Source organism: Girardinichthys multiradiatus, chromosome 1, assembly GCF_021462225.1.
Source record: "Girardinichthys multiradiatus isolate DD_20200921_A chromosome 1, DD_fGirMul_XY1, whole genome shotgun sequence".
Classification (NCBI taxonomy): Eukaryota; Metazoa; Chordata; class Actinopteri; order Cyprinodontiformes; family Goodeidae; genus Girardinichthys; species Girardinichthys multiradiatus.
The window spans coordinates 36,776,627-36,801,080 of NC_061794.1; the positions used below are offsets into that span (position 1 = coordinate 36,776,627).

The following is a 24,454-nucleotide window of genomic DNA, read 5'->3' on the forward strand; positions in this document are numbered from 1 at the left end:
AAAAGATTAATTTTAGTCTCATCAAACCTAAGTGCATGGTTTTAATTAATAAACTTCCCATGTTTACTTTTTCATGCATGCTTTCTAAACAACTAGTTGGCAAGATGATAGTGTCTGTTGGTCACTTGGTGACCCCAAGATGCTGCTGTTCTCAGTGAACTATGGAGGTATTTTTTTTTACCTCACTTGCTACTCTTCTCACTGTGCGCAGTGGCAAGAGTCATTGATTACAAAATTAAAGCTCTTGGGAACCCTGATCAACTACATAAAGTGCAAATGACTAAGACCCCTTACTTGCTTTATTATTATGGGTACAAGGAGTGTTTCCAAATAAAGATAAAATGTTCTAAATTTGCTAGTGTGAGATTATACTGCAGCAACAAAAGATTAATTCAGTCAAAAGGCTTGTCACACATGTTTTCTATCTGTGATAATAACTATGGAAGGAACCATATTAGGTCACAAAGAATGTTTGAATTTGTTTGCTGCTGATACACAAATTTCCCAACCGAAGGACATATGAAGGTTTGTTCTATTCTATTCTATTATATTCTATTCTATTCTAAAAATTGAGTTTAAACAAAAATTCAACATGGAAGACTCACCACCCCTGCCGCATCCAATCTGTCCTCACTGGCTGCTCCAATCAATGGCAGGTCCGCACTTCTCCTCGGACAATCATCTCCCAGGGCATCGCTTTTAAAGACCTTCTACATGGAAGACACTGCTCTTCTGCTGAGCTTCGACCCTCCTCCACCCCTTCTCCACCATAGGCTCCCAACTCTGTCCAAATATACCAAGGACTACGCCACCACCAGGATCGGGTCCCAGGGGGGAAGACATACCTAATCATGATCCTAAGATGTTTATTTAAACCCACTTCATCCTCAGCGTTTACATCTTCCCTCGGGGTCCGAGCGCCAAAGAAATAATCTTTCATTAATAAACTCTCTAACCGTCATCTTGTTGTTTCTCCATTTTGTGAGTCTTTCCAGGTTGAAATGTAATTACTACAGTACTGTAAAAACTGCATCAAACTTAAATTAATTCGATTTTTTTTAAATGCACATCTGTTTTTTAATGACTGTAAACACTTCAACCCCAAACAGCCTTAAACTGGTTTTACAGTTTTTCCTAAACTGCACACAAGCAACTAAAAGCATAATTACTGTAAGACTCTCCTGTTTTATTCTACTGTAAAATAGTAAGTTTAACTGCCTTAATTCACTAAAATGTTAGCTATATTTTACAAGACAAATAATGCCTTTGCCACAATGTAAATGCCAGACTTGAATCTAGTTCAAAACAACACACTCGTGGCTACACCCCATTGATGTGCACCATTATACTGACCTCAACAGAACTAAAAAAACAAGAACATTACTGCAGAACCCAACACATTATTGTTTACACAGTGATGTGCAGATTACTATTATAGGCGCTGGCAGCCAGGGCAAACAGAGACAGCTCACAGTGATGATAGAGGGTGATATGAAAAGATAAGTGGTTTTGCTCAGGAGTGCACAACGACTTTAATTGTTTTTATGGACCCAGCCAGTGATCAACGGACTAGAACAATTTACAACTGCATGTTTCTCTAACACTGGACTCAGAATAGCATCCAGAAATATGAGCTACATTTAATTTAGTGCACCAGAAATGTGTGTCACATTTATGTGTTTTTCACATTAATTAAAAAAATATTGTTTAAAATTGTTGGGGCAAAAAACAGTAAGTATGATAGCAAACCTCAAAAAAAAAAAAAGATTATGATGATACACAATATAACCGTTATAAAACCTTTATATAGCTGGAAAGTTCACATCAAAAATCTCTTCTTCCAGGAAGTCCTGGATAAAATGGCAAAATTGTCATATTACCGGTTGAGTGTAGGACCAAAGTGCAGAGAAGGACGCTGGGAACCAGTTAAGTGAAAGTAATATGAGTTTTAATTAGTCTCACTTACAGACCAGGCAGCGAGCCTGGGGCACGATAAGCCAGAACCAGGCCAGGACACCATGTAACAAAAACCAGATGTAACAGCATGCTACACAGGATATCAATAAGACGTAACATAAAGTACCACCACGGAACAAAGAACACAAAGGAGCTTAAATACAAACAGAGAAAGGAGAGCAGGGTGAGCCAATGAACAGGGGGACCAGGTAATTAGGTAAAACACAGAATAGGTGTGGGCTAGGCTGCAAGGAGACAGGAAAAACAAAAGACTAGACCAGGTAAATAAACCAAAACACAAACACAAAACTCAGACACTGGCTGGGTATGACAAAAATAAAATTAAACTAAAACAGCATAAGTAAAATTTTGCACAATAAAAATTAGGTTACTCATAATTATATAAAACCAAAATTTCAACAACTGATTGTCAAGAAAAAGGCTAAATGAAATTAAAAATCCTTTAGAAGGACTTCTGAAAAAATGAAAAGAAAGAAATGTGTGAACACCTTTCCATGTATGCTAGTATATAAAAAAAAAACACACATCAAAGCATGAGGAATATCATATTTTTTTTTGGAAACCACAACCTCACATGGTTGCAGCATGGTGGTTGCTTCTGATATGCTTTCGTTCTGAATAGTGCATGTGTATGCTTTTAAGGGTGTGGAATTCAGTGTTATGCTGTATCAGGACAGGGTGGTACAGGACTTTTGCAGTGACTTTACTGTCTTGTTTTCTTTTATTTACTTATATAACATTAAAGAATCTACTGAGAATTTGGGAATAAATTTTAACATTCTCTGAATGCTCCCAAGTGGTAAGATAATTTTAATCATTAATTAATCTTAAAGTAGAGAAAGCCATCAGTTTTACTTTCAGTTTCAAGCATTTTAAATGCTGAGTTGAGTGGATCTTTATCAGTGCAAAAAGCGTGGCAGCATGAGATTTAAGGGCCTGTGAAATGTGTTTCCCACAAATACAGAAATTGAAAGAAAACATCTTAATATTATTTGCAAGTCCAAAGTCGCCCAGAAGTGAAGTGAAAGGGGAACTCTCCGGTCATTCATTGGGTGAGCATCAATGATAAACTGTTCAGGTAGAAGCCAAGCCGTGTAAAAACAGTGTTAATATGGTGAAACGGTGCATTGCTGGTGGTTGCAGCAATACTACGACAGCAGCCAGTCGCACTACTTTCCTGAAGTGAAGAGGATCAGAGCTGCCTGGTTTAGAGCTGTAAAACTGACAAGGGACAGATTAAATGGTGATCGGAGTTGTGATTGGAGTATTTTTCAGCAAGCTGCATTAAACAAGAAACACGCAAGAGACCACGCAAGAGAAATCACGAGGTCGGGATATCTTACTGATGAAAGAGAATGTTGAATGCAGATGCTATTGCCACGCTGTTCAGTGCATCTGATGTGAAAAAATCACCAAAGAAAAGGTTGTTGCTTGCTGTTGCTAAACAGATCCAGGCTCAGCAGGTAAGAATACATCCTTGTCGCAAAAGTACGTTTAGATCAGTAGTTATTGTTAATAATAAAATTTTTACTAGTGTTATTATTGATATTAATCCCAATTTAATAATAATAATAATAATACAAAATATCTAAAACTTTTTTATTACTAAAATGTAAATATAATATAACTATAATATAAATATAAATTACACACACATCAGATATATTTAAATAAATGTTTCTCTAAAGATTCTAATATAAAGTTTAAAAAATGTGGACACCAGGTATTGTCTTCAAATCTTTAAACATTTGTTGTGTCTGCTGCTACTGATTCATGCTGCTCTGCTTCGCCTCCAGTTGTTTCACTGCTGTGTGGCGCTGTCAGCTCTGCTAGTGTCTCCAACATATGAGGACCTGCGTCCAAAACTTCAGATTCTGAGCTAGTGTCCGTGTTGCTGACCATTGCAGCCGCAGTCAGTTTACTTGCCGGGGTTCCCCTTTCACGTCATAAAAGAGTGCAACAATATGGCATTTTTAGTAAAGTTTATGAAGATATATCTCAACAACTGTCCATTTCCAGCATGAACTTACTATTTAAAATATTTGATCAATGTTTCTTTTCTATAAATATAATTGAAATTGTCATAAAAAATCAATGTCACAGGCACCTCAAGTAATATTATTATTAGGTCATATCTGTGATATCTGAGTTACTGTTGTGTTGATTCTAAAGCTGTCGAAATGCTACTGAGTCAAATGTGTAGCAAGGTGATGCTTATTTTCCTGTCGCATTGAAATATAAGGCAAATACCCAATAGTGTAAAGGGGTTATTTCAGCCATTTTACCAAATTGTGTTTGGATGCTCAGAATATTTATCTGCTATTTCTAAATTAGATTTGGTATCACAAAGACAAGTATTATAAAACAAACATTTTGAAACATAAGTAGTTCACAATATGAATTGAGTCCACATGATGACTATAGAATGGAATAATTTGGTATAACTTAAGAGATGTTGGCTATAATATATTAGGTAATAACATAAACTGACATAAACAAGACAAATTCTATTTAGAGTAGCACTGTCAATAAGGGCATTTACATAAGGCGTCTGGCAACCAGGATCTGATCTGTTTAAAATGAGACTGAATGGTAGCTCCATAAACAGCCGACTGCGCATGAAAGAAATGCAAGTGCTAATCTCAAGTTACACTGTTATTCCCACACCATAGGTGTACAGGCACACCTTACCTCCATATCACTTTTTGTTCCTGTTTTATTTAGTTGTGGGCTTTTGTTTATGATTTCTTGCTCCACAAAGTTAAAGATTTGCTTTTGTTGATAAAAATGTATGTTACATCTGTGAGCCTTCTGACTGTTATCTCTTGGTTTGCTTTTCTATGCACTTAGTTGAACTGTGAAATGTCTGGTTTTTCTAATCATGACATGCACAGAAAAAAAACAACATTTATGTAGCAGGTTTCGTTGTGTTTGAGAGTTAAAATACAACAATCTACTGAAGAAATTGTTAAATTCCTAATGAGGGTGACAGGAGTAATGGGAAAATCCTCCTCTTTTGTTTATGAGAGCATTTGTTTCTGTACTCATTGGACAGAAGGTTTTGGGGGATCTTAATGAGATACTTAATGGGTTAATGGGGGGAAGCTTGTTACAATACCACAGCCTTGTCTGAATGTGCCTCTGGACTGGTCTGTTTCTTTTTAAAGCAAAATTCAAGGCCATCTCAACATTTGATAATGAAGGAGAAATCTTTTTTTAAGATGGTGATTTCTTTTTCTTTTAGGAAGAAGCTGAGCAAGCCTAAAGGAAGCAATGAATATTTCAGCACTGTTGTCAGCCCTGAGCAGGAATATATCTCACAGGTGAAATGCACACCAGTGATCAGGTTCAGCAGCATTGAGCTCTTATCAAGTCTGGGATTTTAACTGGTGTGTAAAGTGGCATAAAACCGCAGTGCATCTGGCTTTATAATACCATAAAAGGCACCAAACATTTTTTTTTCTTTATATTTGTTCTGCGCTTAGTCTCTGCATTTAGTCTTTAGAGACATTAAAAAAACACTGAGTTCATTGTGTTTTTATGCATTTATTTGTGCCGCATCTGGAGCACATGTAAATGAGCTTTAAACACAATGTCTGACCCATATTTCTGTGAGGTCAAGTTGTTCTACAGGCAGAGCTGCAAGGTGCTTCAAACATGGAGCTAAAAATAGGTCCAAGAGTTCAGAAATCAAATGATTCTATTTAGCTCTGCAGTGTTTGTGCACTTCATTGAATCATGTTACCGGAGGCAATGATTGTAAATATAATAATTAAAAAGAACAAGTTTCACTGCTTCCTGTTTTTTGTCAGATTTACTGAAGTTACATCCGTTATTTATGCTTTTTAAAAACTACGTTGCTCATAACTTTGCATACATGAAAACAATCTGCAAACACAGTACATCCAAATACAAACAGAATATAGATTAATTATACTTATACCCCCAAATGTTTTGTTATAGTAGTGTCAAACTTGCTGTAGTACTCATGCCACAATACGGCACACATGATGGCCCTGTTACTTAGCTTACTGGATTATGCTGTTCACATGCTGATTTCTGTTGAGGTGAAGTACTTTGTTGCTGTAATGGATTTTTTATACAGTATGTTTTATCTATTTTCTGTTTGTATATATGTGTGGTTTTATCTATTTAATCATTTTATACTGATCAGTGGAATGATCCCAAAAAACATCCTATTTTATTATATAGTTTTTGCTTTACAGTGAAACAATAATGAATTAATTTCATTAGAAGATAAATATTTGGAGATATTATAAATACCTGTGGTGACATTATTGTTAATATCTGGGGTGATGGGGTGAAAAGTGGAGTATACTGATATCACAAACATTATGCTATAAACATGCAAGCAAAATAAGCACAGCAAAGCTTAATACGATTTGTACAAGATGACAAATGTTTATCTGAAGAGGAAAAAGCCCACAGCATGTACAAACTAAGCTCTTGCTAAGCTATAGCAGGAGGCCCCCAAGAGTGCTCAGCTTCTGACTTAGAGTAGAGATCACAAAATGTCACATTTGTAGATACATTTATTCATAATGAGTCAACTTTTAAAATACAAAGTCTTTAAACATCAAGTTTTAAACAATTACACATTCTTTTGGTTTTTTGTATTATTTAGAATTTACAAGAACGAATCAATGTACTTCTAATCATATAGAGGAAAATCCTTAGAATTTGACAGATATGTGAACAATATTTTGATGGAGCTAATTTAATAATTTGTGCTGTTTGTGTCATTGTAGAGTCACATTTTAAGCACAATGTAATTACAAATAAATCTAAATTAATAGTCTTATCAATAAGTAAGCAATAAGTGTTCCGATGCTCGATTGTCAGATTAAAAGTGCCTTAAGCGGGTATTAAACATACTTTTCATTAAGCCCACATTCTGTATTAAAAATTGTATTTATTAAAATTTTATTTAGCTGTTTTAGCTGTAAGTGGAAATTGATCATAATTAACAGAAATGACTCATAATAATTAACAAGGCAGCTGTATAGGTGTAATTGATCTAAATAATGTGTATCACTTAGTGAATTGAGTTACCGAAATAAATTAACTTTTCAATAATGTTGTAATTTATTGAATGGATCTGTTATTGAAAGCTTTCTGGGGTTGCTTGTTAGTCCAACTAATCAAACCTTACTCATGTTCTGACAATATAGAGTCTGTATTGGGAACCTGTACACAAGACATGATTGACAGATGAAGTCAAGTAAATCAAATTAGCAAGCAATTTATTTAACAGCTGTTATGAAGAGTAAACTTGAGCACCACATAAAAAAGCTCTATAATATGTTTAAGTAGACAATACAAGTTTATTTGTATTAGCACATTTCAGTAACAAGACAATTCAAAGTGCTTTACACGAATAAAACATAACAACAACAAAAAAACAGGAAAGAAGTACATTGCATTGATATAATTAAGGCAGGTAAAGAAAATATTTGAAAGGTGTATCATGCATTTATATTCAGCCCCCTTTACTCTGATACCCATAAATAAAATTTCATTGCAAGGGCTTTCCTTCAGATTTATGATTAGTGAAAGAGCCCATCTCAGCATGAATACCACTTCTCTGTTAAGGGCTTACTGGTTTGCTAGAGAACATTAGTGACCAATCAGAGAACAAACAACATCATGCACCTAACCTAACCACCTAACCTGACAGGCTGTGCAGAGACCATTTATCACAGAAGCAGCCAAGAGGCCCATTGTAACTATGGAGAAGCTGCAGAAATCCACAGCTCAGGTGTTGAAATCTGTTAAGAGGGCAATATACTATACTATACTATACTATACTATACTATACTATACTATACTATACTATACTATACTATACTATACTATACTATACTATACTATACTATACTATACTATACTATACTATACTATACTATACTATACTATACATGGACAACTCAGCTGCACATCACCTTGAACACAAAACCCTCCCTGAAAAACATGGTACTGGCAGCCTTATGTGGAGATTATTTTCTCCAGCACGGACAAAAAAGCTGCTTATAGTTGATGGAAAGTTGGATGGAGCTAAACATATGGCAAAGAAACCCTGTTGGAAGATATAAAAGACTTGAGACTGGGACTAAGGCAAGACTAAAAAACTGACGTTCACACATGCTCTACAAGCAGTTTGAAAGACCTTGAACTAATTGCATGAAGGGGTGAAGATTTCAGTTTCTAGATGTGCAAAGCTTTTTCAGCTTTGCACATTCCCCCAAAAGACTTGCAGTTGTTTAACAAATTAAAATGCATGTACTTGTACTTTATGGTTATGCACGACTTGCTTTATTTGTACAGCATAAAATCGTTATGGAATACGTTGAATTTTAGGCTTTTAATGTTATTTATTGTGAAAAATATCTTGCAAGGCACAATGTGTAATTTCGTTAAATGGGAAAAAACTGTATATAACTAGTATACTCTGTTAAGATAATAATGAGTTATATCTTAACGGTAGAAGAGGAGAAATTGTTTCTATGGTAACAACTGAAAAGAATGCAAAAGTGATACAAAAGACATGAATGTTCCGAGACCTTGTTGAGCAAAAAAAAAAAAAAAAAAGAAAAAAAAAGACTTTCAGAAAAACATGCCACAACAGATCTGAAAAAAAGAAACAAGAAAGAGAAACAAAAACAATTTTTGATATATGATGTGAGGAGAACATCCTAACTGACTACGCAGAATCGTATGGAGCTCATATGACTGTGAAGGATGGAGCAGAGACACCGCCTTTAGGCCATCAAGCTTCATTATTATGGGGATGCAGTGTAAACCAGGCCGGCCGGCAGCTGCTGGATGAGAGGCGTTGAGGGAGGGAGCGGCGAAGGGAGGAGGCAGGGAGAGGGGGAGGGATGGAGGGATGGAGGGAGGGGGGAGCGGGGCTTGTTCACATAATAGCCGGCGTCGGGTGAAGGCGTGGTGAGTGTGTGCGCTCTCCCCGTACCGGATGATGAGCATGGACAGCGGCTGCACGGCGGCTCTCCTCCCGGTCAAGAAGGACAGTGGACAAAGCTAAGCGGAGCGGATCAATATGCCGGAGAGTCTCTGTCTTATCTTCACTTAGAGCGGGATATATATACAGCTGAGAGCGCAACGGTAAGGTGATTATTAGTGTGTCTGTTAAAGCGCCCCAAAGAGCTGTGAGGAGACGAGGTATGATCAGTCATGCATGCATGTGATCCGAGGCTAGAGCATCAGACATAATTACAACTGCATGGGTTTGTTTCTTGCGTTTCCTATGTGAAACAAGGAGAGTGCTTTTGTTAGACACATGTGTTTTAGTCTTGGGGCTCTGGTGGAACCCACCCATGTACAGTAACCTACAGTAGCAGTCTCATTGTTCTCCCTGCACTGTGGCCCTATAGAGTGGGCTCCAACAGTGGGATATGTAGCTGATTTTAACAGATGAGAGTGATTTGGGATATTTATGAATGCATTTTTAAACAGAAAATTCTATTTTGGAGCCACACAGGGCTGAATGAGTCATAGCATACAAATTGATCCAGGAAGAGTGTCTTGGTGAATATTAAAATGCATACTGAATCATAATTTGACCTTTTGCAGAGCTGTAGATTATGCCTTTTGATGGATTTGTTTTTTCATCCTTTTATCATCTTGACAAGTGAATGTGATTTTCTTTGACTTGTAGCTCAGGCCTGTAACTAAATTTGGTTAGGATGTACAACACATCTAAACCTGTTATAACAGTCTTGCTGCAGGTGGGCCAGTGTATTTACCTCATAAACCTTATTGGTTTCTTCTTGTTTTATTGCTCAATCCTTAATGTATTTTCTGGTTTTAATATGATGGACCAACACAAAACAGCGCATAATTTTACAGTGAAAACAAACAAAACATTTTTTTATTTTTTTTAATCAAAGTATAGTATGGATTTGTATTCAGATTCCCTTTTCTCCTATTTCCCTTAATAAAATCCAGTGCAACCAATTGTTTTCAAAAATCATCTAAACAAATTCCATTTGTGTAATTTCTAATCGGTTAAACACTGCTGTTCTGTGAATGCCGCAGAGACTTGTTAGAGAATGATTGTGAAAAAACAGCATCATGAACATCAGGTAACACACCTGAGACAAGTCAGAGTTGTGTAGATTTTCAAAACCTAGGATATTGCTTTATAACCTAACTTTGCTTTAATCATCATCTTGAAATTGCTCAACTGCAAACCTACAAAAGCATGGTCGTCCACCTACGCTGACGGGATGGGCAAGGAAAGCATTAGTCAGAGAAGCAGCCAAGAGGCCCATGGTAACTCTTGAAGAGCTGCAGAGATCCACAGTACAGATGGGACCAAAACCAACTTTTGCTCGATATACAAAATACTGTGTGTGATAGAAAGCTAACATTGCACATCATCCTGAGCACACCATCTACACTGTGATGACATTCCAGCAAGACAATGACTCTAAACATACAACCGGAGCTGCAATAAAATGGTTTGGATGAAAACATATTAATGTGTTGAAATAGCCAAGTCAAAGTCCAGACCTAAATTTTATTGTAAATGTTTAGCGAGACTACAAAATTGTTTGCAGAGCCCCTCCTTTTCAATCTGACGAAGCTTGGGGTATTTTGCAAGAAACATAACCAAAACCTTCAGTCTCTGGTTGTGCAAAACTTGTAGAAACATTATCCAAAATATTTGCAGCTTGGATTACAGAGAAGCGGGGATTTAAAAAAGCCTGGACTTCATATTTTTATTTATGAAAATGTAAAAATCATGTATCATTTTTCTTTCACTTTACAATTATGTACTACATGGGGATGACCTGTCATTTACAATCCTAACAAAGTTCAAGGGGAATTTATACTTTTTTAGGGCACTGTGTGGCTGACATTGACCTGCAGCTTCCTCCTGCTATCTCTGAGCTAAAGGAAAAGACACCAGTCCGGATGTATTTTAAGCACCAAGTGGAGTAAACAGGAATCAATGTCTGACGCTTTGGCATGTGTAACACATGTTCAGCGTGAAACTTTCTGCTCTCTCTATTCGTTAGAGAGGATGTCCTGTGTCATTTATCACCACAGTTGAATTCGTGTTCATTTCTGACAAACTAGTGTTACCAGAATATGTGCATCATCTTTTTTATTACAATGTATCGCAGCCCAAGACACATGAACATGCTGATTTTGTTGTCAGTGATGCTCCTTTATCTGCTTGATGCTTCTAAGAAATGTCTCAGTACTCAGTTGGAAACTTTCCATTCAAGAATCAAAGCCTCCTGAGACTTGATGAAAAATGAGCTAAAGACAGAGTGGAAGAGATCTATATTTGGATGTGCAAGTAATCTTCTATTCGCATGCTTGGGGTATGGGTGGGAGCAAATCTCATATACATTATAATTTTAAATTCTATAGCAGAGCAATAACAGGTTAGCAAATAGCATATGGGCATATTTGACTTATTTATAAGCAAGTGACTTAAAAATTATTGATTCATCTAATCTAGTATTTTGTAAACAGCATCAGAGCCCTACTGCAATTCTTACAGTGAATTAAGGAATATAGATATATGATTATGTTTCAGTCCAACACAGTGTGCTGTAATCGTTTTTATGTCCCATTTTCTTCCAACTGTTTACCTCGGTGCCATGTCCCTGAGCTCTGCAGAAAGTTACTGCAGTGTTTTGTACTGAAACCCTGCAGTTTGTGATTTTAGTTTTTTTCTCCCCAGGACAGGTTTAAATCTGTCAAAACAAAGAACACTGTGAAAGTTAGAATCATATATGTAATCTTAAGAGTGGTGTGTCTGTTCTTAGTCATGCTCTGTGTTCAGTTTTTCATACATTTTTAAATCCATCTAGATTATGACGACAAGACCATAACAAATTATGTATTATTCTAATCACCTGTTTAGTCTGAATTTGACTATCAACCAATTATCGACCCACTGGGCCACTCCCTCAGCTGTGACATATGAAGTCACTATCACTCTCCTGAAGCTGAGTGTTCATTTGTTAACCCTAGAGGCTGCACTCACTCTCCAATTATTGTTTTGAGCCAATAATAGCCAATTTACACTCTTGCCTGTCATGCTCCACTGGTTCCCTCTAGCCACACTCCATAAGAGAAGCAGCTTCCATGTTCTTTCCTCAACCCCTGTGATCTTTCTTCTAGTCTTAACAAAAGGTCAAACTATGACAGATGCATTGCTATGAAATTTACAAGCTAGCGCATTCCAATAACCCCTTTTTTACTTTGAATGCAAAGGAATAAAACAGCTAATAATGGCTATGATGACTGTAGCAATTCCTGCCTGAATGCCACTCTGGCCGAACCCTTTCTTCTGCCCTGCAGTAACTAAGAATTCATTCATTTTTCGTTCTCAACTGTTTTAAAGAATTAATAATCAGTGTAGAAAATGTCATCTCAGGTTTGATGTATTTTGGTTTCTATGACTGTCTCAATGTACGTTTATAGAGGCCAAAGAAGCATAAAAATCCTTATTTCGAACTGTTCTTTTAAGAATCATTTTTCATTATAGTTCTGATTTTACTGTCAATATATTATAGATTTTGAGATAGAAATGGTCAAATGAAATTCACATTCATTAAAACAAAGAGCTGCCTATTTTCAGATCACCTTTCATTCCGTACACATGCTCATTACACCGGGCCATCTACTGAAAGTTCCCGACGCAAAATAAGGGGGTTGAAATTGACCCACAAGTAAAAAAACTAGTGTGATGTAGTAAAAAGCCAAGATATCAAAAGCAGTTGCTCAGTTTGCGGGTACACTCAGCGCAGAGACATTATATGATCCACTGTCTGTCTGATCTTATTAATATGTTGATCAACAGAATATGATAACGTACTGAAAATGGTACACAACAATTAAACTTTTATTATAAGCACTGATTGCATTTAGACAGCATGCATTAGTATGAAGGCACAGAACTCAGCCTTGGAGAAATCCCCAACAGACTACGGCCCTTTGATTCTTTAATTCCAGCTTCATGATCTGAATGCTCGCCTTGTATGATTTGAAAGAGCAAAGTGATCCTTACTGGAAGGATCATGGTTGTGTTTTGATTAAAAGGAGCTAGTAAAATAGGCTATTAGTTTAGCAAGTAATTTGTTCGCCAGCCGCAATGTCTATCCATATTTTCTTTGAGGTCTGTTTGCTCTGCACAGCACAGGATGACACACAATCCCCTTTGACTGGACATAATAATAGGCCACAGAAAATGAAAGATATCTGTTTTTGGCATTTGAGTAATATTGCACCAATTAGACTTTACAAAACTGATTTCCAATTTTCTTTTAGGCCTGCCCTACCAATTACATTTTCCTTTTAAGGACCTTAACACATACAAGCTCACTTGTGTAAATCTTCTTCTAATTGTATATATATAAATATTAAAAAAATTACATTAACAAGACACTAACGTTTTGCAGGTATCTTGATAGAGGTAGTAGTTTTGAATCCAATGGAAAATGAAGACGTTTCTGATCTTATTTAAATTTACTAAACTCTAAGCAAAGTGCATCAATAACTACATAGTTTACAGACCAAATGAAGTGATAATTGTCAGTGTTGATGGCTTTATTGAATTAAAAGTAAAAATATTTAATTTTACCACCACTCAGAAAAACAAAAACTGAAATACTCATAGAGTTATATTAATATAGGTTTTGTACTTTGTAATACAATACTTTTAGAAAATGTTATTTTTCCAAAAGGAAATCACAAGGATCCATTGCAATATATAAGACAAGCCTTAAAAAAAAAAAAAGTTTAGCAAAATGTTTAGCAAAAATTCACACAAATCAGACCTATCCCTAGTATCTCAGTTAGGTCTGGAATTATATAAACCAAATTAACACTTCAGCTAGACAGCTTCCATAATATCCTGAGCCTTTTTGTGCTCATAAATTTCACAAACAACCAGACGGCTTCTCTTTGCGAGATGACGACAGACTGATACCTTTTGACCGCTGACAGCATGAGTCATGATGAGACTTGAGATAAGGAGATAAAAATGTGCTTTATCCTTTAGCTCATGGGCGCCATAAGCACAGCTCTTTGCTTGATATTTGAGTTTTGTTCAATAGGCATACTACTTTACTCTGTTTGTTGGGTATTTTATGATGTTAATAGGACTAAAAAAAACATAATTCATAAAAAGAATTTTTGTTTAATTTCTTTATTTTATTTGTTGCTACATTGATTACTTTAAACGTATTGTGTTATTAGAATATGTTCTGAAAATAATCAAACATTTAGAAGTAATTAGTAGCAGTGAAATATTCTGTTATATTCGCTCCATATGCATACTAGAGGCAAATTAGTGACCAGTAATATAGTACTTTTTGAAGTTATGCTTTCATGTTAGATTAAAACAAAGACTACATTGGTGTTAGGTAACCCACTGAGGCACTGCAGCTTTCTCATAACCTGATATGCCCTTCCCCAGAAATTTAATTTCCTATCACAGAAACGTAGACCACAACATCTGATTGGTCTGCTTAGTATGCGGTGTGGGGATTTACTCGATTAAAACGCCTTTGCAGCTCAGCATAAAATTGAGTAAGTCAAGCTTTCAGGCTCATAATGCTTTAGATCATAACATGTATTTAGCTTTGTGTTTCTCTCTGCTTGGTTTGTGTTTTTTGGTCATATGCACCATCTCCCCAACATCTTAAACAGTTTTAATGACTAGTAGTCATTTTTATTAGAAGTGACTTCTCAGCATTTGTTATCCCCCCACAAACCCACAAAGCCGTAGCTATGCAGTAGCTTCTGTTTTCATGTGAATCACTCAGATACTGACACTTAAGGTCATGTTAAGATTAAATGAAAGATAATTATCCTCCAGCCAGATATATTCTAGTGCAAAGCAGCAATAGGAATACCTACAATTTCTGTAAATGTTGCAGTAGGGCTGCCACTAATGTCTTTTTGTTATATTTGTTTTATTACACAGTAGAAACCGACACTCTGCTTCGATTAAATGCACTTACTATATCTCTTAAACTCCACTTGTTATAATGTTTTTTTTTTTTATCCAAAACGTAAGTTTATGTGTTTTCCAAAGTTTATGTTATAGTTATAAATGTACTACCATCGCCATATTTTACAGTCAGGATAATGTTCTTTTTCTGAAATCCTTTGTTAGTTTTACGGCAGATATAACTGGAGGCACAGCTTCCAAAAAGCGTTGATTCTGTCTCATCTGTAGACAGAATATTTCCCCAAAAGTCTTGGAGATTTTAAATATATTTTTTTAAAGAAAATGTAAAGCAGCCTTTTTGTTCTTTTTGGTCAGTAGTGGTGTTCACCTTCAAACTCTGGATGCCTTGGATGCCATTTTTCCCAGTCGCTTTTAGAATCATGAACAAAGTACTTTAGACGTTTTGGAAAAGCCCTTTTCCATCAATAAAAAGAATCATAATTTGAAAACTGACTATTGTATTTAATACATTTGTCTAATATTAAAGGTTGTTTGAAGATCTGAAACATCTAAGTGAGACAAAAAAGCAAAAAACTGAAGAATGTAGTTCTAGAGTGCAAAAATAGGCCTCGGTTTAATCATGTTTCTATCACCCCCATTAAAATGTAATGCAGGTGACAAAACATACAGTGATGGAAATAAAAACAGATACAAAAGTTTGGTAAAAAAAGCAGAAATTAAAACAGAGAAATCCCTTAAAATTATATGTAAACAAAAAAATATTAATGTTGACTGATTAATCAAGACAACATCATCGATTATGTGAAGAAATGACGGCAGCCCCACTTTGCAGTCAGTGTTATTTGAAGAGGTACTCAGTATTGCTGTAGGTCTCCCTGAGGCCTCTTTAAGGAACTTTAAAATCAGTAGGGCTTTCCTGTAAGAGCTCTAGCAGTCAGGTTAACATAACAACACTCAAAAGGCCATTTCATAACAACAAATATTATCCTATTATACACATTAGATCCCATGTGATTAAAAGACAGAACTTAGTGTGTGTTAGTATTCACCATTTCATTGTGAGTCACATCCTGTTTCATTCTCTGTTTCCAGCCATATGCATTTATATGCATATTTGTTTCTCTCTTTTTACATTTGTGTCTGTTGATGTGAACTAAGGTATTACAAACACTGTTATAAAAAAAAAAAATACTTATTAACCAAAACAGTCTCAAAGTAAAGTGTAAAAAGTAATATGTTTGTTGATACCAACATTAGCCTTTAAAATAGCAAGCAAGAGTAGGTAGCACACTGTGACTTGATATCGTCCCTCATCAATAATGCATTAAATTGGGAAAACGAGATAAGAAAGGCTGCAGTCTGGACATGACATTTAACCAGTGTGACGTATTAAATACTGACAGACGGTGCACTCAGGAGACAGAGAGATTCTCCTGTTAAGCCTATTGTTCACCCCGAGGTTGGCATTCTTTTCCCTTGGAAGATTGTGAAATTGGGATTAGTTATTTGAGCATAATAATCAGAAGGGTAGGACTTAAAATGAGCATGGTAACCCCTCTTTAACACTTTAACACATTCCATGTCTGCTCCGTCATCACTCAAAAACTGTGCCGTACAGCAATTCACACTGGATGCGTTTTTGTGTTTAGAATCCGTTCATGCATCCGACAACAGCTCTGTCACCCATGACTTTTACCCCCATTGAAATTCCCGCATTTGTGCTCCATTATCTGTCAAAAATAGGCTCAATCCCTATCTCTAACGGACGGCGGAAGAGAGCTCTCCATCATGCCGCAGTGCCACGGAGCCTGGGTGTATTGCTGCAATGACTAGCGTGGCTTCTATTTGCGACGGAAAGCAAAACACACTGATGACGAAGTCTGTGTGAATGAGGGGTTGCAGCACGACACCCATGAGACTTGTGTATCTCCCAGTTTTCAATGGCATTTGTTTATTCATTAATTCATAAAATGAGTTGCCTTAAAAGAGCCAACTTTGCACCCTGGGGTTAATATTCTCTCAGTGCCTTTCTCTCTCTGGAGAGATGAATAAAAACATTGGAAATGCTTTCATCTTAAAGGTGCAGTACTAGTTTTAAATCTACAGGGTCCATGTCCTGCCCCTTTATTCAAGCTGATTGCGTTGTTTCAGGTTTGATAATGAGATACAGCATAAATAATGCCACCGCCACGCGTCCCCGTGGGAATGGTGTGCTCAAGGGGGGTTACATAGCCCTTTGCATGTTTAATAAACAGCCAAAAAAAATTTCCTTCCACTTTTTTTGCCTTACTTTGTGTTGCTCTATCCCATAAATCCATAGTGAAATACATTCAGGTTTGTGGTTGCAACATTACAAACTTACAAACTAAAAAAACAGCGTAATATTTTTTTCAAGTGCACACTGATCATTGAATTTGAAACCTACTGCAACATGTGGCCTAGTTTGTGGATGTTAGCTTTGGAAAATACACGTTACTATGTCCCTACAGGGCTTGTGACAATCTGCAAATGGAACTTGGATGGATTTTCTTTAACAATAGCTTTCTTCCTACCACTACTTCAACTACGCCCAAGTTTATTGAGTTCACGACTGAGCTGTGGATCTCTGTAGCTCCCCCAGAGTTACCATAGGTCACTTGAATGCTTCTATAATTAATGCACCCTATGCGCAGCCTGTCAGTTCTGGTGGACGGCTATATCTTGGGAGTTTAGGTGGGCCATTTGCTTTCATTTACAGATGATGGATGGAACAGAGTTCTGTAAGATGTTCAAAGCTTGATGTATAGTTTTATAATCTAACCCTGCTTTAAACTTCTAGGCAACTTTATCTCTGACCTTTCTGCTGTGTTCTGTTGTTTTCATGATGCTGTGTGACACACATGTATTTAGCAGAACTGGATGCTGGTCAGGGTTATCAGAGTAAAGGAGGCTCTTACCTCTTATAATTAGACCCTATTCTTTATGTTGGTGTATCACAAAACTTCTGATAAAATACAAATGTGTTGTTGTAATGTGACAAAACGTTGTAAACGTCAAGAAGAATGCATACTCATGCACTGCAATGAATGAGCCACTTGCTCTGATCTGGGGGTGAGTTGTGTCTGAGTGTTATGAAGAGCCTCTTCTGTCTTTCATCCCTAACAACTACATTATTAGCTCTTGCTGGATTCCTGTGCTGCTCTGATACCAAAAGCAATACTTGGTGCAGTATGCTCTTAGATGATTAATTATATGGGCTGTTAACAATGGCAGCTCTTCGACCTTGCTTGCCTTATCTAAATCAGCTGAGCCCAAAACTGCTTATAAAAGTTTCTTAAGAAGCCATTGTCCACATTTTCACTTCATCACTTTGAGAAGAGTCGGTCCTGCACCCTCTAGTGGTCAGTTTATAGTACACAGCGCTGTCTTCCTTAAACGGAGACAAATAACATGACCCTACTGAAATTCAGCCAGAACTAAATTCAGCTCAAATCAATGTAATCATATTGTTGAGACTGTAACATGCAAGCCTGCTTGAAATCAATTGCATTTATTGAATGCACACTTTTAATTTAGATCATAAAAAAATATTTATGGCCATGGTAATAAGACACACAAATTTATTGAAGTGGAAGCAATCGACAGAGTGCAGCCTAAACCACTAAGGATGATGTCATTCAAAGGATTGACAGGGTGTGTCTCGGATTCAATGAATCAGGGCAAATTTTCTACTCATTAGGGCAGAAAGGGATGTTCTAAAATAATTATCCAATAGTAAAACTTTCTCTCAATCCACACAGGGTCGAACGTATGCATACAGGCTTAATTACACACCACTACAAATATTTGCGAAAATGTCTCTTAGCAAGTTGCAGAGAACCACATAGTTCCTTTAGTCATAAGGACCTTCTGGTAGTATGGTCATTGAACTATTTTGTTTCCTGGTGAAATCTGCCCTTTTAAGCTTAATCGATACATTTTCAATAAGGCTTTTGGGGCCATTGCAGAAGATAGTATTAGCCAGTCAAATATATATAAAAAACTGTTTTGAAGTGTGTTTGGACTCATTTTCCTGCTTGAGGATCCAACTCGGTTTGCTTTTAAGTTCCTGTTGATTTGTGAAATTAAAGAATTTGAGGGTAGTCCTCCTTCTGTATTTCACTGACCAACCCATTAAGCAATTAAGCAATTATGAAAGTATAGTGATATCAAAGACAATATCCAGTTTTAGCCGCTGGTTCAGAAATGGCTAAAAATGTATTTTCCTCTCCTTTGACATTCACTGCTTGCATTATGAAGGAATAAACCCTAAACTGTTGGTCAGGAGTCTGGATCACACGACCCTCATTACTGTAGGTCAGCTGTTGAGCTCACACTGTGTAAGCCGTCAGTGCACAGAGCAACGGCCCGGTTGCTCCTGTCGATATATCTAGGATGGAGCAGACTTCTTGTTAACTGTGTTCACCTGCAACCAGTCAGTCAGAGGCAGCAGTTTTACAATACCTACAAGTATCTATGAACAGACACTGTTGAAAGGATGAGCAATAGACAGGGATGCATCCACACCTGCGCTCTCCCTGGAGAGGTCTTTCAGGTACAGTACCTGCTAGGTTCACTGCTACTGTTAGAAGCTGCAATCAACCTCATTCTGTCAAATTGGGGAGGCAGATTTTTTTCCCAGTTGGAGAGTTGTTTTTTGTTGTTGTTGTTAAACAGGTTAACCTCAATCTGTCACTTTGCACGGTTGTTACATTTATCCGGTTTACAGAAAACTTCGCATTCCCCAGCATGTCAGCCATACTTTATCCTGACTAAGAGTACACTGCAGGACAAGAAAATGGATTTGATCTTGGATCAACACATGTAATTTTGTTTTTAATCATGTGGGAAGGTACCAAAGAGATTTATAAAGATGCTGATCTTAGTCTAAATCTTAATGAATTTGTGGTTTACTTACCAGGTGCATGGGCTGACAAAAGCCTTTTAGGACTACTGGTGGGTTAGTTCTTGATCATCAATTGGTGTAATCCTTTAATGTAAAAGTTTACTGTTTAGCATCTGAAGAACAAACAAGCAATATAGGAAACAGGATCCTAAACTTTGACGACATTAGTCTGTAATTTCTCCGTGAAATTAAGTTTAAACAGTAACTTATACACATATCCATTCCAAAACATTTGTATGTAAGCAGCATTTTCATGTCGTATTAGGTAATGGGAGAAGCATATATCCATGACCTTATGATATGTTGTGGGACAGTGTGTTGTTTTATCTATTGTACCCTATTTTAGTTCTATTATGTTCTAAATTTCTTACATTTTAGAGTTTAATTACACTAATATAGTAAAATAGTGAATAAATGGAAGAAAACTTAGTTCTGATTTGCACAAACTGCTTAATGTTTAAGTGACAATAGTTGTTCTATTCTATTCTATTCTATTCTATTCTATTCAAAATGAACTGCTGACAGATCTAAAATATGTGTATATAGCAGCCTGAGAAATGCAGTGTAGAAATAATATAGACTGGTCTAGTACTCAATACCATAGTCCTGCTGTAGAGGGGCTAAAAGCAAAAACTTCAAATCCTTTTTTCTGGTTACTATGGCAACAAATCCACGGAACAAGGGTTTTATTGTCAATAACAAAGCAGTATTTTAAATAGGGTCACAGTATTAAGTACTAAGTCATTTAACAGCTGAAAGTACTTTCATGTTTTTTTCTTCAACTCTGGGACAATTCACCTCTTCACCAATATGGATCCCAGTTGATTTGCCAGCTGTTACAGCTTTTCTCAACCTATTTCCATTTCATACCCATGTACTGATCCATTGTGCATCAGTTTATTTATAATTAATAGTTTTGAATTAATAATGGGGATAATTGTTCACATAATACTCAAATCAGATTGAAAAAAATGTTTTTTTTAAATTATTTGTCTTTATATTATACTCTTTGAACATTGATTGGGATTCTGATCCTGGTTTGGACCTGTTGATTCTAATGAAATACAACGAATTATAACCCATTTGATTATAACTAATCAAAGCAAACTAATGCTAAGTTCTGTCCTGTTGGCAAATGTTGTTTACTGGAGGTACATGACCACATTTTGTTATAGTATAAAGGGAGTAGATTTTAGAAAACTATTTTAAATATATTAGTTTTCAAAGTTGGCAAAAAATGGCTGTAGAGCATGCATGAATTGACTCTTTGTCAGCAGGATCCATGATATGGCAGGTTTCTGCTTTTCATACCTGAAAAAGACTAATACTTGTATGTAATTGAAATGGAACCAAATGACCGGCAGTATTTTACAGATTACACAAGTCTTCTTTGCTGCCATGTTGACAGATGCATTGTGAACACACAACACCATGTCCCTATGCTTTGTGATTATGGACCAGTCGAAATCTGTGTCACAAACCCTGACTTTCTTCTTCTCTTCCCCCTGCAGATGACCGACGGTAAACTGTGCCAGGTTCAGCTGCTGGATGACAGAAAGCTTGAGCTGCTGGTTCAGGTTAGATATAAATACAGTATATATAAAGCAATGCATAGGAAGGCTGTTAGATTTGTATTGTTTGTGAGAAAGTTGTTGCAGTTGCAGGCAGAGCACTTGAGGTTCTCTTCTTTGAAGCACTTTTTCAGTATCTTCCACAATATGTTGATGACCAACTGCTGAACATAATGGAACATTTATCATCTAAGTGAACCAGATATTACTCTGGTTGGAGTCATGTTTGTACACAATCTTGGTCCTATCAGCTGTTTGAGGTAATTTATTCATGTTGCAGATCATTTGCTACACATGTACCTTGTAAATAGTTAACACCAAAATTTCCTCTGAGTACCAACAAAGGTACCCGAAGTACCACTAGTGATACTTGTACCACAGTTTGAGAACCATGGGTCTAGGTCAACAAAGGGATGTGTTTTGTATTTCTTTATTACTTAATGACAGTCAGAACCTGAGCAGAAGTACCATCATGCTTTCAAAATGTTCTTCAGTAAATTCTTACTCAACAGTGACCTTTCAGCCTGAGTGTTTGTTGGATAAATGATGTATTCACTACATTCAGTTTAATCTCAATCTTTCCATCACAGCCAAAGCTGCTGTCATATGAGCTGCTCGACTTGGTGTCCTCCCACTTCAACCTCAAAGAGAAGGAATTCTTTGGACTTGCGTTTTTTGATGACAAGTAAGCAAATTGTACTCTTATTTTTTTATAGAAAGATCAAATTTACAGATGCATCTTTATCTGTGTGTACATGTTTGCTTCCACAGTGGTCAGTGTAAGTGGCTGCAGATGGATCGAAGGGTTCTTGAACATGACTTTTCCAAGAAACCAGGAGCCATTTCCCTGAACTTTCTGGTCAGGTAAGAATTCATTTTATTATGTAACGTTCTGACTCACCAGCAGGGAGCAGTGCTTTGCAGGCTTTGAATAGGAACAAAAAACTTTTTTTCAATACAGCTACAAAGTTCAATGTATTTTACTGGGGTTTTATGTGATGGATCACCCACAAAGTAGTGCATAATTGAGAAGTGGAAGGAAAAGGAGGCATGGTTCAAAGGTTTTTACAAATAATAATCTAAACAGTGTGGTGTGCATTTGTATGTAATTTTTCATTCGTTCTTCTGCACAAAATACCTCAAGCTCATTAGAGGGAGAGAGTTCTTGAACATAAATTTTAAAATCATGCCACAAAATCTTAATTACATTTAGGTCTCGACTTTGACTGCGCCATTCTAGCATAATGACCATGCTTTGATCTCGGATCTGGCCTTATGTTTAGGGCTGTTGTCACCTTCACCCAAGTCTCCAGTCTGTTGTATTCTCTAACAGGTTTCTTTCTGGATTGCTCTGTCTCTATGCTGTATTTATGCTGTTTTACTGTGAGAATGGATGTTGTGCATTGTTCCCTACGCTTATGGCTTAAGGGCGAACTTAAAACTGGATTTTTTATGGCTTTATTTCAACAATTTATTTCTTCTTGCCTTTCTTCCAGGCAGACTAGATTTGAGGAGTACTTTTTTCTGTCAAGAGATTCCCCCCATCATACCGCAGGCCTCTTAGTTGATTCTCTACTTAATGCTGTCTTTACCCAGCATGTTAGCTTAGTTGGACTGTCATTTCGGTAGATTTGCGATTTTCTTCAGATTCTTTAGTTTTAAAAAATGGATTGAACAGAGCTCAGAGTCAGATTATCAAAGCTTGAGATGTTGTTTTAAAACATAGCATTGCTTTTGACTTTTGACTCTCCAACTTTATCCTTGAGCCGTCTGCTGTGTTCCTTGGTCTTTATGATGGAGTTTGTTCACTAATTTTGTCCGCCACTTGAATTAAATAGACCCAAAAACAGATGCAATGTCAGTGGTTGTTACCAGGTTTCAACAGATGGGAAGAACATAAAATGATGACTGCAGTTGGAGTTGAGGAGATTAGGGCTTGTGGCTGGCAGAATTGGATTTGAAGACAGAGAACACTAGATTAGTAAAGCTACTAAGATTTTCAAATATTTAAGAAACTTAGAGGCCAGGACTATCTGTTTAACTGAATTCAAAGATCTGGCAATGAGAGCCTGGGTATTTATTGAAGATGATGATTGGAAACAGCTGTGCAATTGCCCAGCCTTGTCAAATGCTGCTTCTGTTTCAAAATCAAACCTATTCTTATTTTATTTTTAATCATTTTGCTTCCCATTTATGGTTATGTACTGCTTGATCTATTGCATAACACCCGAACAAAATAATTTAAGGTTTGTGAATGTAATGTGACAAAATGTGAAAAAGTTTAAGTTGAGTAAATACCTTTACAAGGCACTGTTAGATCAGAAAAGTACAAACTACCAGTTTAAAAGAGCAAGCGCTGTCATCAGCAATAACAAGTCATCTTTGCTTTTATCCTCGACAGGTTTTATGTAGAAAACATAACACAGCTAAAGGACATCATAACGGTGGAGTTATTCTATCTGAATGCAAAATCAGCTATCTACAATGTAAGTGTTTTTTTGTTTGTGTTTTCTGGGAATTAAAACCACAAAGAAATCATCAGGTACAGATGTTTTTGCAGCAGCTACATGATGATTCACTGTCTCTGAACTCTGCACCTCAGCCCATCAGACAGTAATGACTGCAGGGCACAATTTTCTCACTCTGCTGGCTGGAATGGAAAGTGCACAGTGTGTGTGAAAGCAGAAAAACACAAGGCTTTATTTCAAGAATAAGCAGAGGTTACAGCAGAGCAGCGAATGATCTATGTTTGGATCACCAGAGCTTTCTCTCTAATAATTAACATTTTCTGAAAGTATTTCTTTTTGTTTTTCCTTTTATATTTCTCAGGGGGTTATTGAAGTAGAAACTGAAAATGTCTTTAGATTGGCTGCAAATGCATTGCAGGTTTGTACTATTAGTTGTCCCCTATTTATGTGAGAACTGGTTTTATGTAAAGTATATTATCTAATAGAATGTGATTTTTTTTATCACCAGGAAGCTAAAGGAGACTATACAAGGTAA

The 24,454-nt window shown here is 36.6% G+C and overlaps 1 protein-coding gene across 3 annotated transcripts in view; it reads left to right on the forward strand.

The window, feature by feature from the left end:
* Positions 1–8,916: 8,916 nt before the first annotated feature.
* The window catches only part of frmd4bb (FERM domain containing 4Bb), a 35,922-nt gene continuing 20,384 nt past the window's right edge, over positions 8,917–24,454 (forward strand). For 2 of the 3 annotated variants that reach the window (XM_047376793.1, XM_047376810.1), the window contains exons 1-7: positions 8,917–9,120; positions 21,392–21,457; positions 22,042–22,136; positions 22,223–22,315; positions 23,853–23,937; positions 24,281–24,337; positions 24,428–24,450. In XM_047376793.1, the coding sequence (XP_047232749.1) occupies positions 21,392–21,457; positions 22,042–22,136; positions 22,223–22,315; positions 23,853–23,937; positions 24,281–24,337; positions 24,428–24,450 (419 nt within the window). In that variant the 5' untranslated portion in view covers positions 8,917–9,120. Of the gene's footprint in view, positions 9,126–21,391; positions 21,458–22,041; positions 22,137–22,222; positions 22,316–23,852; positions 23,938–24,280; positions 24,338–24,427; positions 24,451–24,454 lie in introns of all 3 variants that reach the window. The other variant, XM_047376801.1, reaches the window with a different exon arrangement.